Here is a 19,514-nt window from a genome sequence, read left to right on the forward strand (position 1 = left end):
TGTTTATTGATTCAAATTATACATCAATTAATATACTTATAATTTTATTTAAATTTACAAAGTATATATTGAAATTGCAAAGTATGTATTTAGAATTTTTTTTTGGGAAAACTTTAAAAATCCCCCTACAAGTTTCCTCAAAATCACTTAACTCCCTCCCCAAAAATTTTAATCATTTACTCCTTACTTAAAATTTCTTTATCACTTACCCCCTAATTTGATTTTTCATCCAAAATATTGTTAACAGACTTAAATTTTTTAAAAGGCATCAAAATTAACCTTTATAGAAAAAAGAAAAACATAATTTTCTCACCAACACAGTTTTAGACAAACTCACATAAGCAATACGTGAATGTAAATCAACGATTGAATTCCCCCTCTACTCTCAACGACACAGAAAACAATGAAATAGCACATTCTGCATGTTTGCTTGGTAATATCATATGATTAAGAGAAAAACAAGGCATATATGAAGCACAGAATGTAAAGCTTTTCAGTTGCTGTGCAAGCAAAATAAAGTGCGGCTCTGAATAAATTTATAAAGTCAGATTTGTTGGTTATATAAAAGCAGAAAAGCTTATAACAGAAAAGGAAAGATCAAAACATGTTGAGATGATGCCTCTTTAATAATTTTATTTGAACAACACCAACAATTGTAAGTGCGGTGTTTAATAGCAATGGGATTTGCAGGAAACAATTTTAATAATTACTAATTCTAACAAGGCTACCTTAAAGAAAACATTCCGTGAGTTCGTCTAAAACTGTGTTTGTAACACCCCGTTCTAGAACCGGTTTGTTAACATCGCATTATGATATTAAGCGCAGTTACAATCACATTGGCTCAATTAAAAATCCGGATAAATTTTTCTTTTTAAAACGACGCCGAATTTAAAATATCCAATTGCGTGATCATAACCATATTACTTTGCGGAATCAGATAAATCAAGTTTAACATCATGTTCTTATTCCATTTTTAAACCATTAATTTACTTCTTATTTATTTCACAACTTCTACTATATTGTAGATCTCTTCGTTAGCTACGCGTGGTTTCAAACTGCTTCTCATTTGGAGCTCTGTAGCTCAAGTTATGACAATTTTACTAACTCAGGTGTATGCTGAAAAACTACGCTGGCAGGGCGCTTAAGCGCGCTCCAGGGCGCTTAAGCGCCCACAGACAGAGGGAATTTACATTTTTTAGCCACCAAGGGCGCTTAAGCTCGCTCCAGGGCGCTTAAGCGCGCTACCTGGGCGTTTAAGCCCCCATTTTGGGCGTTAAAGCCCCAGGCGGCAGAGAGCTTTTGGTCTTCACAGGTGCATTAGGGCGCTTAAGCCCCCTGAGCAGGCTTAAGCCCCCATTTGCAGGCTTAAGCCCCCTCTTCTGGGCAATTTCCTATACTCATATTTTTCATGTATCTTTCTAGGGGAATCAATCCTACACATTTTACAACCTATTTAACAAGCTTGCGATATCCCTATATCATTGCTTAACTCTCATCCTCTCATCATTGATTGAACGGAATTTGGGCAGCATAATCTTTGTTTTCTCAACGTTTCCCAATCTAACAGCTTAGCTCCTAATAGACAATTCAGCTCAACATTTCTAATATTCATCATGCATTCATAACCTTGAAGTAAATAACATTAATACAAGTTTAATTAGATAACGGGGAACTTAGCTACAAAAGGCTATGATCATCCCTTCGCTCTCATCAACAAAAGAGATATCCAATGGCATGATCATAGGCTAAGTCCATCAAATATAACGAGATATACATACGTCAATGCTATCAATGATCAATCCTATACATGTAAATCTACAAAATAACATGTATGATCTCAAAACATCATTTTCTTCATGCATGAACTACTGCAAATAAGGCCACTTGCCATCAGAGGCTCCTGCAGCTTCCTTACCTAAAAGGGGGTCCCCACAACACGGGGTGAGATATACGAATATATCCAATAAACCAGGGGTCCTTGGAGCATCTCTCCACCCCACAGTTCCATATCAGTGTAATAGCAATAACAATAATAATGCAGTAAATACATATCTATGCAAAGTGCAATACATCTCCACGAGAAATCCCTCGAGCTCTCAAGCTGTCCTAAGGAAACTCAGATGCAAATAGTCCTACTGGCCAGCTAAACTACCAAGTATGATTTACGCATCGTCATGCAACATACTACATAGGGAAACACCATCCTATGCCACACCAAATGCATACACATACGTATAACAAAGCATTACACTATTTTATTGCATTTATATACACTATAATTACCACTACCCTTTCAGCGCTTGGTGGAACAATCAAGGGAATTACACCCAAGGTCTGAAGGCTTACCTCAAGCTTCAATTCGACCTTTGTTCACCACCCACGGATTCTACAGTCAGTCAATTACAATACTCCACTTCTCAAACAAAACCTACACAAGGTTTAATGCAATTAACACATATTGCATCAAATAACATCTCATAGCTATCAACCAAGCTATACAATTCATACCAAACATAAGCATGAACTTACCTATCCAATGAGCTAATCAAGCTCCATAGCTTGCTCCAACGGTTGGTCTCTCAAGGTTGGTCCAATTACCACAATCCTAGACAACACCAAGGCATAATCAACAACCAACCAAACCAAACCATTTATCAACAATGCAAGAAATCCAATATCTAAGTGTCATATTCTTGCCATTTTCCAAATATGCTCATTTAGCTATCTAAGCTCATTTTCACCGATTAAATGTCGTTCCTAGCATTTTTCACAACATGCTCTAAGCTCCATTCTTCCTAGAACATAGCTAATTTAACAACATTTCATCACAAACCCCAATTTACTATTCATTGAACCCCAACTCATGCAATTTTCCATGAAAATAAGGTTCAAGGGGTAGAATCTTACCATCAATGGTTGCACAACCAAGGATTGATGGCTCCTCAAGCTTCAATGGAGGTTGAAGCTCTCAAAACCCCAAAATTTCACAAATGGTCGAATTTTTGAGGGGCAATATCTCACCACACAAAGCTCCCCACTAAGAACCAAGCTTGGATTAATGATGAGGGCGAGATTCTAAGCGATTTAGGCTTTTGAATCACTCCAATCGGTTGAGAATAACTCTCTCTCTCTCTCTTCCTCCCTTCCTTCTCCCTCCTTTCTCCTTCTTCTTTCCCCTTCTTTTCTTTCTGTCGATGGTTTCTGGGGGGTTGGGTTTCTTTCTTGTTTTATCACTTAACATAAGTTAAGTGGTAACATGTGGGTATTAGTTCATCTATCTATTCAACTCCATTAATTATCAAACTTTACCCAAAAGTCTGGAATATTATTCTAGGAATATTTTCATTTTTTTTAATATTTTGGGCACTTTTGCTGACACCCATTTATACCCCTTAATTTTCACTGAGTACACTTTTTAACTCCAAAGTGACTCAGATTCATTTAATTAAGCCTCATACTTAATTTTACTCACTAAAACATGCTAATTATTTAATTACATGTAATTTGCTAATTAATTAGGTTAGGGCTATTATAGTGTTTGTGAGGAAATTATGTTTTTCTTTTTTCTATTAAGGGTAATTTTGATATTTTAAAAAAAAAAAATTCAGTCTGTTTACAAAATTTTGGATGAAAAATCAAATTAGGGGGTAAGTGGTAAAGAAATTTTAACTAAGGGGTAAATGATAGAAAATTTCGGAAAAGTGATTAAGTGATTTCGAGGAAACTTGTAAGGTTTTTTAAAGTTTTCCGTTTTTTTTTTTTTTTTATAAATATCAGCATGTGCTTAAAATCTTAAGCATCCGCACCAATCTAATTTTGAATTTAAGTCTCTATATACCTTCTCTAAAAAATGCTATTCTCAAAAATCGAATTTAATACTCTTTAGGCCGACAAATTCGCAAGAGTTTTTAAGTGTTCAAAACATAATAATCTTTCTTAATTCTGTCCAAGTTTATTTGTCTTACTCCCATTTATAGGCTAGATATGAACATATCTAATGATTTTAATCCAATACCTTCATAACTGAACTATGCTTAAAGTAAAACAATGCACATATCAGGTCATTGCTGCAAGAAACAATTAAGTCAACATTGGCTTTTATTATTTATTAAGAGAGTTAAAATTCATCATGATATCTCCCCTCTACAAGAGGTACATCCTGCTGATATTTTAGAAGATAACTAGTAGCTAATGATGCATGGAGTGCAGCACCATAAGGAAGTGCATCTTCATTGATTTTGAAATGGGGTGAGTGTAATGACTCAAGCCGTTCATGTGAGGCATTCTTCATTCCAAGCTTGAAGAAGTAGCCAGGTATAACCTTTTGGTAGAATGAAAAGTCTTCAGCTCCCATCAATGGTTGAAAGTCATTAACTTTAATACCAAGCAAATTCCCTGCAATATTCAGAAAATGCTGGTGCAAGTCATCATTGTTTACAGTTGGAGGAAAGATATCAAAGAACCTGACCGTTGAATTGCACCTATGCACATGAGCTTGCCCAATGACAACCTGCATAAATGAATCAGCCTTTAGGCCCCTACAAGAATTGCAATGAAAACTACAACAGCACTGCAATCATTTTTTCAGTAGCAGAACAAGCTTTTCTATAAGGGAGGCCTAGTGCACAAGGCTCTAACTATTGTGGAGTCATCAGTACCTGTTTTTGAAATATTTAATAAAATATTTTAAGTTTTGCATTCCATCCGGACTTGCCAGCAACACTTACTTCTATGTTACAACTTACAAGGACTTTGATGTTAAAATACACCTACTATTATATTTATGGGAAATATAAGAATCATGTTGCAGGAATGGCACTGTTCATTCCTGCAACAAGGATACGGCGTCGTATCCTGATTTTGGTCTGACTTTTTTTTTTTTAAGCGTGGGACCCACACTTGATTTGTGTGTGTAGGAAAGTGCTCTTGTCATGTCAAATGACAAAAAAGGAACCCTATATTTATTACATATTTTTATAAAAATTCAGTTTAACCGGTTGAACTAGTGACACATTAACCCAGTATCCCGACTGAGTTATTGACTGGTCGGAGTTAATAACATTGATTAGATTAGGACCCCTTAGGTTACCCTCAAAGTCTCAAACTCATAAGGCCCGTAGACTTGTCTACAAAAGGAGAAAGAATGTCTACTAGATTTTGGCCCCATTTTTTTTTTTATTTTTCCTTAAACTAGAAGAATGTGAAATTTTTATTATAACAATGTTGCCCCATTCTTGTATGTGCATCTCTAGAAAAACTTCCCCATTTATTTCAGTTTATGCATATAAAATGAATTTATTTTCCACAGTAACATACCTGCTCAATGCGCTGTCTTAATTTCTCCAAGCTTTCTACTGAAAAAGCACGGAAGGTGCCACCAATTTTGGCAGAATCAGGAATAACATTGAATGCATCACTTCCCTGAAATTTTGCTACCGTCACAACCTGTGGGGAGATTGCTTTACATTAGGAAGGCACAGAGGATTGTTACCATAAATAAGCTAGTAAGGTCCTTGAAATAAACCTTTCATTATATTCAATAAGAAAAAATAATCATATATATATGTCATGTACCCTCACATGCACAAACACAGGGAAATGGTCCATAAGCTAGTAGGCTTTGCATATTCATGGGTTCAGAATAGAGTATAGAGTTTTTATCTTAGCAAATAAATAAGGACATATATTACCCTGCTTGTCATCCACATCCACTCAGGAATAAGTGAGTGTTTTGCCTATCAAACCTCAAGTATACCAAAGGAACAGAAAGCATAGCTAAGGGGGTGGTGTCAAGGAAAAAGGAAGAAATGAAAGTCTGTATAAAGTCAATTCAATCCAAAAACTTAAATTGTTAAGTGAAGGCTATATTAATAGTTTTATAGTATATTTCCCTAACATGTCCGCTCAAAAAAGAGTTCATTGGACAGGAAGAATGAACAATATACAAATCCACTTACCTGTACTATGAAATTCCATAATATTTAATTATTTTTTAATAGAATGGGTCGGTTAGATCCAATTCATAACCACTTTATGATAAATTATAGCAAGCCATTTTGTTATACCATTTTAGCAAAGTTGAAACAAATATACCTTGGAGTCCAAAGGATCAGCCTCACGAGAAACAAGATGTTGTAAGCTAACGATCACATTAGAAGCTGCATATATGGGGTCGATAGAATGATGAGGAAGAGCTGCATGACCTCCCTTTCCACTTATTATTGCTTCAAAGAAGCCACTTCCTGCCAATAATGGACCAGACCTTGAGGCCACTTCACCTATTGGATAATCAGGATACACATGCAATCCAAATATAGCTGTAACATTTTCTAAGGCTCCACTATCTAAAATTTTCTTAGCCCCAGCTCCTCCTTCCTCTGCTGGTTGGAAAACAAGAACAATAGTTCCCTGTTTAGACAACAAATTAATGAACTTATTAGGGATCCATTAGAGGATGAAGACAACAGAACAATACATTTCAGAGAAAAGTAGCAGATAAAGCTGACTGTGGTGATATAGTAAAATGATAAGGGGGCCAGATTTAACTTTTTCTCTTTTCGTTTTCTTTTCTCTCTTCTCCTAGATTATATGACAATATAAAGAACCAAGGTTGATTTATATTAAAATTGAAAACTGGATTAAGATGCATACCATATGATAGAATGATTGTAATTTACAAAGTTGGTGTGAGAGAAGAAACTTGCATTGATAATTGGGCAGCAATTTACCATTATGTTATAAACAGAAGACATGTTTGACTTTGATATGATTGAAATTATTAACATTAACATTAATATCATCTTTATCCAAATTTGTGATTGGTTGGCAATATGAACCCAAATAAAGGAAAATAAATAAAGAAATTTGAAAAAACTAAAAAAAGACCATATGCTAAGTACACCAACAGAATTGAAATTATACCAAAAAAAAAAAACATATATAATCATCAAAAGGGCCAAATTTCTTGAGTAGATGGCAAATTGGACCTAGTGGATAGTGATCAGAAATTTTATATTGATATCTGTTATATACCACGTGGTTCCCACTTTCTATCCCCACTACATGGAGAATCTCATTCCACCACTCTCCCCTAACTTCCATCTACTACCAATAACCATCCACTAAGCATTGCATCACACCGTTAAGTCACCTGCAACTACCCACTAAGGGCACAATCTCCCAGTGCATTTTATCTATATATAACCCCTTATACTTAACAAAGAAGGAACTCATCTTATAACCTATCTCAGTATTCACAAGGCTAGCTACCATGGCTATAATCTACACACTTGTGCTCAGAGCACATCTTATCCACCGCAGGTGACTCACACACACACTCCTTAGATAAAAATACTAGTTTTCTTGCTAGACATTAATGTTCATTCCAGAACAACATCCAAAGAAAAAAAAATTAAATTGAAATCAGAAGAGCAGTATATGAGGAAAAATAATGCAGAACATAACATGAAAAATAAATGAAACAGAAACAAAGAAGCCAATATAAAGTGCCATACTTGTATCTCTTTTTCATGCTGTTTGAGAATCTTTGCAGCACCAAGAAGCATGGTAACATGAGCATCATGACCACATCCGTGCATCTTTCCAGGTACTTTACTCTTGTGCTCCCATTCCACCAATTCCTAAGGTTAGATATGGCAATAAACCAATTAAATATAGAATAAAGTAGAGTGTCAATATAATATGATGAAAGGAAAACAAAACTCTTTGTTCATTGTTGTCTTACCCCAGATAGATAAAACTATCAGAAATCAAAAATCAAAACCCTTGTTCAACAAATGAGTATATAGATAGAATAGATATAACCTGCATGGCAAGAGCATCCATATCAGCTCTGATTGCAACAAAAGGCGAACTTCCTGTTCCTATGAAGCCAATAACACCAGTGACTGCAACTGGATGTTTATATGGGATACCCATTTTATCCAATTCTGCTCTTATCAGTTCACTTGTCTCAAATTCCTCATAACCCAATTCTGGATTCTCATGAATCTTCCTTCTGATTTTCACCATCCAATCATAAACCTCAGGCTTCTTGGCAATGTCTAGAAAGTTAGTGAAGAGTTGGTTTGAAGTGGAGGAAGAATCTTTTGATGAAAAGACAGGTGTAGAAGCAAAGACATGCAAAATGATGAACAAATGGACCCAGTTGAAGAAACTCATGTTGATGTTTCTTTGCAAGTGGTTGTGGAAGTGAGAGAATGTTAGGAAGAGAGCACCTATCTAAAAGGAAAAAACAAGTAACAATTTCTGTATTATTCTTCTGATAGTCATTTTACACCATCACTCACTATTATATACAAGTTCAGACCCTTAACAAACTAACGTGTACGCAACAACTTCAGCTTCTGTTACACCACGTCCCTTTACACTTTATTACAATTTGTATTCTACTGTTAAACTACAAAAACATTTAACCACTAAGTCTTTCTCTTTTAAGGTAACTCTCTCTGACAGAGAACAAAAAAGATAAAGCAATGTTGAAGAATTTAAGGTAACTGGTATATTGACAGCACAAATTTTGCTGTTGTTATTCAGTTTCAATGCATTTTTGCCAAATGTTGTGATTTGTGAATTGACTACATGTGTCTAGAATTGGGTTCATTAACATCCAAGGATATTCTCATGATTCTAATTGGGTTCATGAATTTGCTCTTGGAACATTAGTTTCATAACTCCGGTTTATGTTATCTCTAGCAAATATGATTCCCTTTTTTTTTAAAAAAAAAAAGAAACTTATGGATATGGCATAAATCAAAAGGGGTTGTTCAAGTGGTAAATAGGTGATAAATATTTGATTCTGTTAAATAAAATATTGATTCAAGTATGTGAGAATGCAAATCGTGTTTGGGAGAGCTATGGATTATTTAAAAAAATAAAATAAAAAAAATCTCATATGTACTGACACACAAAAATGTGAGTTTTTAAATTGAATTTGACACCGACATATCAAATTTCGGAAGTTAAGTGTGCTTTACATTTATGAAATCTTAAATTTATTTACTCAGTTTAATTTAAGTAGAATTTCAGAAATTAGTGTCTCTCAAGGAAAAAAAATTATTATTTATTTTTTGGTAAGCAAAAAATTATTTTTAACTTAGGTTTTAATGTGTATCCTTTTAAAATATATAAGATTATATTATTTGATCCCTTATAATTATGTACTCCGGAGTACATAAATATAATATGAAAGTTATTTTTTTTTCTTTCTATGTTCACGTCAGTCATAAATTTGTGAAAAGTTTATAAAAAAAAAAAAAAAAATTAACTATAATATTACAAACTGGTTTGTGCGCCTATAAAATTGCTAGGATAAACTGGTTATAAAATAAAGTAAAAATATTTAGCACCACTAGGGATAGCCTAGTGGTGTTGGGTGTGTTTAGTGTGTATTAGGTGTGCGGTTCGATTCCCTGTAATGTCCAAAAAAAAAAAAAATATTTATTAATCAATTTATCCAATTACAACCCCCATAGTAAAACTGAAGTTACTTATGAATCTAGAATGACTCGGCTGATAATATGTTCCACATAATCTTGGTTGTCATTAATATTGTTTTTCCTGGATGGTTTAGAACAGAAACCTAAAAAAAGTTATCTCAATAAAACAATATTTATTTTTCTAGTTATAATTGGCTCATTCATCAAATTATCATTTTTTAAGAGTATTTCCGGTAATCTTATAGATTTCTTATGGACTAATCCGGAGTTCGAAACGGATTCATAATTAAGGCTTTAAACCTTTCCCACAAAATGATACTAGGGGCCTGTTTGGTATCATATATAAGGCTTGATAGTATAAGTTTATACTATACGTTATGATATTTTTAGTTGTTTGGTGTGACCATTGTATAGTATAAGTTTATACAGTAGGATCCTTTATACATCAAAATGATGTATAACTTAATCAGGCCTATGAGGATAGGATAAGGCCTGATAAAGGGTTGATGTATTAACTAATGCATTTTTTTGTCACTCTGATGATTATAATTTATTGGGTCACATTTATTAATTAATTATTATTATTTAATAAATTATAATCAACAGATTGACAGAATTCAATGGTTAAGATTTAGTTGTAAGTGAAAAATGTTGTAATATAACCTCCCTCATCATATTATTATAGAGGAAGATTATACTTACAACCTATTTTTGTTTACAACCTCTTACAATCATATCTTAACAGTTGATTTTCATCAATCAACGGTTATTAACCAAATTAACAATCGTTGATTGACGGAAATCATCGGTTAAGATATAGTTGTAAGTAAATCATCGGTTAAGATATAATTGTAAGTTTGTACTAAAAAAAAAAGATATGGTTGTAAGAGATCGAAAACAAAAATAGATTATAATAACCTTCCTCGTTATATATTATAAAAAATTTGATATTTTGAATTTATAGAAATTTCAAAATACCATTACATAGCCATGATTATCAATAACGTAATCAAATGGGCTTATCTTAAAGTAAAACTTTATATATGGCATGACTCTATTCATTACCCGATACACATGGAGCATTAAGTTAATCAAATTGACAAAATAAGAAAAGGAAAAAATTAATAATCAAATTATTGATAATAAGGAAAAAAAATCAACAATCATATTATTGATAATAAGAAAAGAAAAAAATCATATTATAATTATAATAATAAATTTGATATTTTGAATGAATTTATAGAAATTACAAAATATCATTGCATAACCATAATTAATAATAACTCAATCACATAGACTCATTTTAAAGTAAAACTTTATATATGGCATGATTCCATTGGTTACCTGATAGACATGCATGGAGCATTAAATTAACGAAATTAACAAAATAAGAAAAGGAAAAAAATCAATAGTCATAATATTGACAATAAGGAAAACAAATCAACAATCGTATTATTGATAATATGGAAAGAAAAAAATCAATAATTATATTATCATTATTATAATAATTTTAAGAGGAAGATTATACTTACAACATATTTCGTTTACAACCTTTTGTAACCATATCTTAACCGTTTCCGCTAATCAAAGGTTAATATTTATTACGAATTAATAATTAATTAATAAGTTTGATTTACGAAAATAATAACCGTTGATTGACGGAAATCAACGATTAAGATTTGGTTATAAGAGGTTGTAAACGAAAGTAGGTTGTAAATATAACATCGATGTAAGTTTAGCTCATTGGAGGTGGTCCCCCGCCATAGACTCTCTCTAAACCCACCTGATAACATCGACGACACATATTGCAGCTTATGGTATTGGTTCGAAAAGAATTCGAGGGCTTTATGGGTTTAAATGCTCTTGTGATTGTAGTACTATTGTTGCAAATTTGAACTATGTTTGTGAGAGATAAAATATACTAAAACACTATTGTAAAACCCAGCCCAACCCGACCGGCTTGACTCGGAACCCGGAGACCCGGTCATTGGACCGGTCCGAGTCAAGCATTGGACCGACCATGCATTGACCCGGTCAAAACCGGTGACCCAGTGACCCGTAGACCCGGTCGGGTCATGCATTTAAAAAAAAATCAAAAAATCAAAATGATTTCATCTTATCAGAAAAAAATATAGAACTCATTGTAAAAACTTTTTATAATTTTATTTGCTAGTATACTCTTCTACAATGACCTCAAATTTCAGTTTTCAATACTGAAGCAATTTGCGAAATAACAAATTAAGAGAATGTGACATATGTTATTTTAATATAGTTGAATTTGAAAAATATGAGTTCAATGTCATTGAGATGTATGTTTATGGAGATTCTGAGTTGCAATTTAAATTGACATAGCAATAACGTACATTTTTATTTATTTATGCTTCATGTTTTTGAGCTTATTTAGTGAACTATGTTTAATTTATTTTAGTTATGAAAAATATAATTGAATTTATATGTTCATATCTATATATTTTTTTATATATCTATATATATCCGGGTCAACCGATTCGACCAGTGACCCGCCGGTCAGACCAGTGATCCAGTAACCTATTATCTCGACCAGGCCGATGTCCAGTCGGGTTTAATAACACGGTACTAAATGATGTGTCATTGTGTAGATCTCGATAAGTTATGTGAAATAAAAAAATACCTGATTTTGATACTCAAGCCAAAAACTATGATTTTTCAAAGTTTTATTGTAAAACTATTGAAAATTTTATGCCACGTGTCATCACCAAGTAAGTCGCACCCAAATTGAGCGTAACCCAACCCTTAACGGGCCCAAATGAGGCGCGAATAGTTGTTATAAATTCAAAAATTGATTCAAAATTAGTACGTTTTCGTAATTTTTTATTTAAATAATAATATCAATTTTTTTTGGAATATGATATCGTTACTACCAAATAATGTTACTACCATATCTTAACCGTTGATTTTCGTCAATCAACAGTTATTTCAGCCATTGATTTCCGTCCAAAGTACACAAAACACTTCGACCCACTTCATAGCCAACGACACATTTAATTTGAAAATTGTAAATTATAACTATTTTTATTTTTATTTTTTAAAAGTGAAAATGCAAAAAAATCATAAATATATTGTAAAAGAAAGTTATAAAAATTGAAATTGTATTTCTAATTCGTTAGATTTATTTTTTATAAATTTAATTTTTTTTCAAAAAAATACATTAATGTAATAATATTTCTGAATTGCATAAGATGATTGTTAGTCCATCATGTTGCAAAAGTAAATAGTATGCCCAAAATCTGTTATATAAATTTAGAGATAAGTTATTTTATCTACCTTTTTTTTTTCTTCCTGCCACTTTCCAACATTATTAGATCATAATCTCAACTAACTTTTATATTTCTCTCTTTTCTTGAGATTCTCATCTAACATTATTAGAGATTGATAGACAAAATAGACATTAAAAAAATATAGATAGAATAATCCACTGTTGTAAAACCCGGCCCGAAACCCGGAGACCTGGTCATTGGACCGGTCCGAGTCAAGCATTGGACCGGCCATGCATCGATCCGGTCAAACTCAGTCAAAACTCGGCCAAACCCGGTGACCCAGTGACCATTTGATCCGGTCGGGTCATGCATTTTAAAAAAAATCAAAAAATCAAAATTATTTCATCTTATCAGAAAAAAATGTAGAACTCATTGTAAAAACTTTTTATAATTTTATTTGCTAATATACTCTTCTACAATGACCTCAAATTTCAGTTTCAAATACTGAAGCAATTTGCGGAATAATAAATTAAGAGAATGTGACATATGTTATTTTAATATAGTTGAATTTGAAAAATATGAGTTCAATGACATTGAGATGTATGTTTATGGAGATTCTGAGTTGCAATTTAAATTGACATAGTAATAGCGTACATTTTTATTTATTTATGCTTCATGTTTTTTAGCTTATTTAGTGAACCATGTTTAATTCATTTTAGTTATGAAAAATATAATTGAATTTATATGTTCATATCTATATATTTTTTTATATATCTATATATATCCGGGTCAATCGATCCGACCAGTGATCCGCCGGTCCGACCAGGGATCCAGTAACCCATTATCTCGATCAGGTCGATGCCCGGGTCGGGTTTAATAACAGTGAAATAACCTATTCCATAAATTTATTGTTTCTTATGCCATACTACAAGGAGTAAGGACGACTAGCTAGGAAATGTTAAAAATACAAATTGCCTTATTTGGTTGATCTTATCTTATTGGGAAACCTCTAGATTCTTGGTGAACTTGGGAAACAAAAACAAAAATCCATCCATGGTCGTATAGTTGAAGATTATGACCCAACAGTGGACCTTGATTAACACTTGCCAGTTGCCATTAGATATACATGTTCTGCTGCCTAATCTATATGATGTATTTCAACACTTAGACGTTGATGTTCTAATTAACAACCATCTCGATTTTGCACAATGCAAGTATTTTCAAGAAAACTGCAACACCTATCATTCTCTCCTCACTAGCTATAGTCAATTAGAAAGGGTCATCCTCCCTTTTTCTGTCTGGAATTAAGGAAATTTATTTTATAATTGCTTGTGAGGGAATGATACTATTGTCTATTATTAGCAGCAAGGGAAGCAATGAGATAATCCATATAATGCTCACATTTCACAAATTTTTAATTAAATTGACCATATCATGATCAACAAAATTAGCACTTATAAATTCAATCTTGAAATAGGTTTTATTTTTCTCTCTCTCTCTCCTTTTTTTTTTCTTACGAGATTTTCTTACATCCTTTGAGTTCAAGACTACTCTTCGTTCTGAATGCCCACATTTCATGCTTTTAATGGGCTTTTCAGAGTGCACTAGTAAAAGTAGCCTAAAATTGCTCTGGCATCTACATGTTGGACCGTGAGCGCTCAATGCATAAACTTTAATTATATAATTTCATATAAATTAATTATACTGTGCAAAGTTTTGCATATTAGGGAAAAGCTCCGTTTACAAAAAAATTTCATAAAATTTTGTAAATTACACTATGTACTCTCGGAAGAACATAGTGTAACTCAATGTTCTCCCGGGAGAACATAGTATAGTTTATAAGAGTTTGTAAACAAAAAGTTTATAAATATAACTCTCCCCAATATAATATGTAATGAATCATGGTATAAATTCAAAACACGGTTTTCACGGCTAATATATACGGAAGGTGTACCAGCTTTGATTTGGAGAAAAATTTCTGCAACATTTAAGTCTAATGAACTTTTATGTGAGAATGTGTATTAGAAAAGTTTAATATAAAAATCATTTATTCACGAATTTAAACTTTTGGATTAATTTTTCACAAAATATCACTATATCTTGGTCTAATTTAAAACTCAATATTGCAGTGAACCAATGAGATAATAAAAATTAGAACTCAATAATGGAATCACCTTGTAGAGAGTCTCGGGCAGGGTATGGCTGAGAATCGAGAGGGAGGTGAAGGACATGATTGGCTCTATACAGCTGAAATCCAGCACAGTAACAACAATGAAGAATGGTATGCAAAATGTGACTCTCAATGGAAAGTGAGGTATTTATAAGGGAAAACGTGGATTTATATATGACAAGAAGCATTCTGAAGACAACTACAAACTCTGGATCCAATATGGTCAAGAATATGCAGCATAACCAAGTAATGAATGTTACAATCCTTACATGCATCAACCTCCACAGATCAAACACAAGGCCAACTATCAATCAACATCACCAATAAGACAATTAATGTTGTTGCTTTGGTATTTCCAAAGGAAAAACACCACCAATCTACTAAATAGCTATCTCACCTAGGACCCATTTTAACCATTCACAAATTCAGTACCACATCCTACAATTGAAAATGAGAACCCGCCCCTAAAACAGAAAAAGAAACAAACACAAGCATTCTCTTCTCATGGTCACAGTCAATATCCATAAGAAACAACCAGATTTTCACATCAGACAAAGGGAATTGAAATGCCCACAAGCAACTTCTATACAATAATAATTAAAAAATCACTCCCCATAAACACCGATTAGCGAGAGTAGGGATGCAGACAGTTCTATATGCAGCCTTATTCTGGTATATTTGCAACGATATTGTTGTTTTCCAGAATCAAACTCGTCACCTTTCAATCATAAAAAAAGTAGCTTTACCACGGCTCAAGACTTGCTTTCTTTCTACACAACAACAACAACAACAACAATAATAATAATAAAAACAACCTAGTACAAAGCTTCTGCTGTGTGCAGGTCGAGTTAAGAATCAGATCCATTGTGTGAGTCTACATTAATTGCATGAATCCAACCTGTAAAGGTTTCCTTCAAACCTATACACAATAACTTAAAGAGACAAATTCAGATGAAATTCAATAAACACACAACACAAATCATCCACTGTAAGTAGCAAAATCCACAATTACTAAAAAAATACATACAGTGCATACCCATCATCCTTAAGACAATGAAAATCTCAACTTTCCTTTACCCTCTGGCCTTGAGTTCGGCTAGGCGCCTAGACAAGTCATCCTCGTCGACCTTGTCTGCGGCGTCCATGGCGGGAAGCGCGTGAGCCGCCGGCTGCGGGAGGCCGACGGAGACCTGAAGGCCGTAATCGTCTGCGACCTGCTGCATGAGGGAGTTAACCTCGCCCTCAGGGGTTGAAAGCGAGGTTGATCCAGCCATGGCGGATTCCATGAACTCAGCCTGAACCTCCATGTTCACGAACTGCTTCTCGAAGCTGTCCATGGTCTCCGACATCTTCTGGAGGTTTCCGGTGGCGAGAGTGGATTCTAGGGATTTCACGATTGTTCCCATCGACTTGCTTATCGTCGACATCTTCGCCTGCGTGTCGAGGCGTGCAACGACGGCGTCGAGGCGCGATGAAAGACGGAGGTAGTTCATCTGCTCCGTTCGCTTCCGGATGGCGTTCTCGGCGTAGATTCGAGCGCCGTCCATGTTTCCCTTCTCGATCGCTTTCTTCACCTTTAGCTTCTCCGATTTCTCGTCCTTCTCGCATTTTCGAGCTTGACGCTGAAGCGATTTCGAGGTGAATTTCAGCTCCATGATCTGGTTCATCAGCTTCTCCGTGTTCCCCATTGTTACCTAATTAATTCCTCGAGAGGTAGAAGAAGAAAAGAAAAACTAGGGCTTTTGGGTGAATTTGAAAATTTGGGGATTTTGATTGAAAGAGAGGAAATGGAGGATGTTGTGATATTTGTGAGGAAACAGGGCATATTCTTCTGCCCGCGCCCTTCAAAAACTTATGATGGGGAACACCGCAAGTTCAAATGAGTATAAAATCAAGTGTAATCAACTCTCTCTTTTTTTAACTCGACTATTTCAATTTGAACCAATAAAATCGTAAAAAAATATATAAAATGAGTATGACATATATGGACTAAATTAAAAACGATTTCAAGTATAAGGATCAATTTAAAAACAGTTTTGATGCAACGACAAGATTAAATGTGAACATAGATAAAAATCTACTTAAACTTTTGGATATGAAGTGTTATTTATATAGTATATACAATGGAAAAGTGTCTATACTTTTAAATTACACAACTTACATCCTTTCACTCTCACAAAGAGGTGGGACTCACAACTTTATTTTTTTTGTCAACTCTCTCTCCTCCTTTATCTATCTCTTTCTCTCTCTTAAAATGACACAACTTTACATCCTTCAAAATTATACACACTTTTCCCATATACAATAATGGAGCCACTTGTAGTTAATTTTTAAAAATAACATAGAATTATGTACAACTTTAGTATTAATTGAGTTTTTTAAAATTGATACCGACTAAATTCTAGCTGATGAGTCTTTTAGTATTGACTGAATTTTTCTTCTGGTTACGTTACACATATATGTAATGCAAACAAATTTGATTATTATGATAAATATATGGAAAAAGTGTGTATTTTTTTGAAGTATGTAAAATTGTGTCATTTTAAGTGAGAGAAAGAGATAGATAAAGAAGGAGAGAGAGTAAACAAAAAAATATAAAGGTATGGGTCCTATCTCTTTGTGAGAGTGAAATAACACAAATTGTGTCATTTAAAAGGACAAATACTTTTCCCTGAATATATATTATTTATTTTGTATATTAGTAAAATTTAAACATTCAACCTGATACAAACTATCTTGGTACAAGTACAACCTTATATTATCCACTTCCAACCCAATGAAATGCAAATTGGATTTAGCGCCAATTTTTTTTTGAATAGAACCAAAAGTACGACTTGTAAGCCCCGCGCCTAGTGGAAGCGAAATGTGTATGCATGAAAACATACGAATACAAATAAAAAATCTAATATTAAATAGTTAACGTAATTATACATCTTCAAATCTATTATCAAAATTTGCTTCTTTTTTTTGGTACTAAAAATATGCTTCCTTTCCATTACCTTAGTGGGCGTTTGTTACATAGATTATACTGGAATTCCTTGAAAAACTTTGATAAGGAGAATTAGAATGTCATATTTGGTACCAATAAATGCAAATCTTTTTTCGATAAAAAGTTTATCTGATTTTTGTTGCTATGTGTAAATTCTTGTACGGCTATCTTGTTAGAAAATTCATAGATTATGTGGTATAATTTTTTGCATGGGAAATAAAAAGTAACCAAAATAATGTTGACCAAATTAACCCTACTTTTTGTATACTAATTTTGAATGAAAAAATAAAAGTGGGGTTATATTTGTGAAATAATCTCACATTCTGACTACTATTTCACAATCAACCAAACATCAACTCAGTAAACTTAATCAAATATTTTTGGGACAAATTTTGGTCAACCAAACACATTTTTGTAACTTATCCGAAAAAAAAAAATTCCATCACATTCCAACAAAATTATTTTCTCAGTGTTTTTTTTTTCTCTTGTAGCAATCACCCTGTTTGGTTCAAGGTTTATTTTGGGATTGATGGGTAAGTGTAAGTGAATATTGGAAAATATCACGTTTAGTTTAGGTTTTTTCAAAAAATACTAGGCAAATAGGATAGATGGGGAAATGACTTTTGTGTTGATTTTTAGATGAAATTCACTATTACGGAATACCACTTGAGATGTGGTATTTTGAGATAACTGGGAAAGTGAAAAAACAGGTGCAAAGTTTCTCCCGAACATAGATTTTGCAAATTTAAATAAAGTTCTCTGATAATATTTCGGTCAACCAAACAACTTTTTTTATATTTTCCTACCAAACTCACTTTCCAATCATTTCTCTAGTAATTACATTTCCCTAGTATTTAAAAAATTTCTCATCAACCAAACGCCCCCTTAAAATATTAGATGAATGAATTTTTTCACTTGTGTAATGCTCACTTAATTCATTTCAACTAATGTAAAAATTCATTCACTCAGATTCGATTCCTCGAAACTGAATTCAGAAGCATTTAATTTCTGTTAAATCTGCTAAAGAGTAACGAATAAAGGATAAGGCGAACAAGAACAAGTACTCACCCAAATCGCTGCAATGTATCATTGCACACCACACACGGTGGGATTTGATGCAAGTGGGCAAGTGCCATGGCATATATCCTATTGAAGAAGAGAATGAATGTAAGCTTACCAATCTCCCCTAAATGATGACATAGAACTGGAAAAAAAAATTAGTGTTACCAATCTCCCCTATATATATTTTTTTCTTCTAAGTTTTATAGTTATAGAAGGTTTGATAGACTTAAAATATTTTGCTTCGTACTCAAATTATTTTGTATAAACTTAACTTATTTAGATCAAAACTAAACCCGTTCAGTTCATTTACACACCCCTTGTTGTACTCTTAATAGTTTATAATAACTATTTTTTTTGGATAAATTATAATAACTATTAATTAGTATATGATTCATCACTAGAAATATTTCTTTATTTATATATATTTATATATATATATATATATATATATATATATATATATATATATAGGGATTAATAAGAATAATGTTGCAGGTAAAAGATGATATCATGCAATCACATAAGACAAAATAAAGTTAATGAAAACAGTGCTTCTTCAACTTTTTTTTATTATTATTTATCTTGTCGTTACTTTTGTA

General features: G+C 33.0%; 2 protein-coding genes across 2 annotated transcripts; both read right to left on the minus strand.

Moving 5' to 3' along the window:
• Window positions 1-4,117: 4,117 nt before the first annotated feature.
• LOC133301029 (IAA-amino acid hydrolase ILR1-like 4) lies at window positions 4,118-8,181 on the minus strand. Its single transcript, XM_061500623.1, has 5 exons — window positions 7,825-8,181; window positions 7,515-7,640; window positions 6,094-6,408; window positions 5,317-5,445; window positions 4,118-4,510 (listed from the first exon to the last, which is right to left on the minus strand). The coding sequence occupies exons 1-5, from the start codon at window positions 8,179-8,181 to the stop codon at window positions 4,118-4,120; spliced, it is 1,320 nt and encodes a 439-aa protein (XP_061356607.1).
• Window positions 8,182-15,176: 6,995 nt separating this feature from the next.
• Window positions 15,177-16,710, minus strand: LOC133301039 (ESCRT-related protein CHMP1B-like). The gene is made up of 2 exons (XM_061500636.1): window positions 15,901-16,710; window positions 15,177-15,783 (listed from the first exon to the last, which is right to left on the minus strand). The coding sequence occupies exon 1, from the start codon at window positions 16,550-16,552 to the stop codon at window positions 15,938-15,940; it is 615 nt and encodes a 204-aa protein (XP_061356620.1). The 5' UTR covers window positions 16,553-16,710; the 3' UTR covers window positions 15,177-15,783; window positions 15,901-15,937.
• Between the last annotated feature and the right edge of the window lie 2,804 nt (window positions 16,711-19,514).

Source organism: Gastrolobium bilobum, unplaced genomic scaffold (genome assembly GCF_033153095.1).
Source record: "Gastrolobium bilobum isolate Gb01-03AN ecotype WA unplaced genomic scaffold, APGP_CSIRO_Gbil_v1 utg6170, whole genome shotgun sequence".
Taxonomy (NCBI): domain Eukaryota; kingdom Viridiplantae; phylum Streptophyta; class Magnoliopsida; order Fabales; family Fabaceae; genus Gastrolobium; species Gastrolobium bilobum.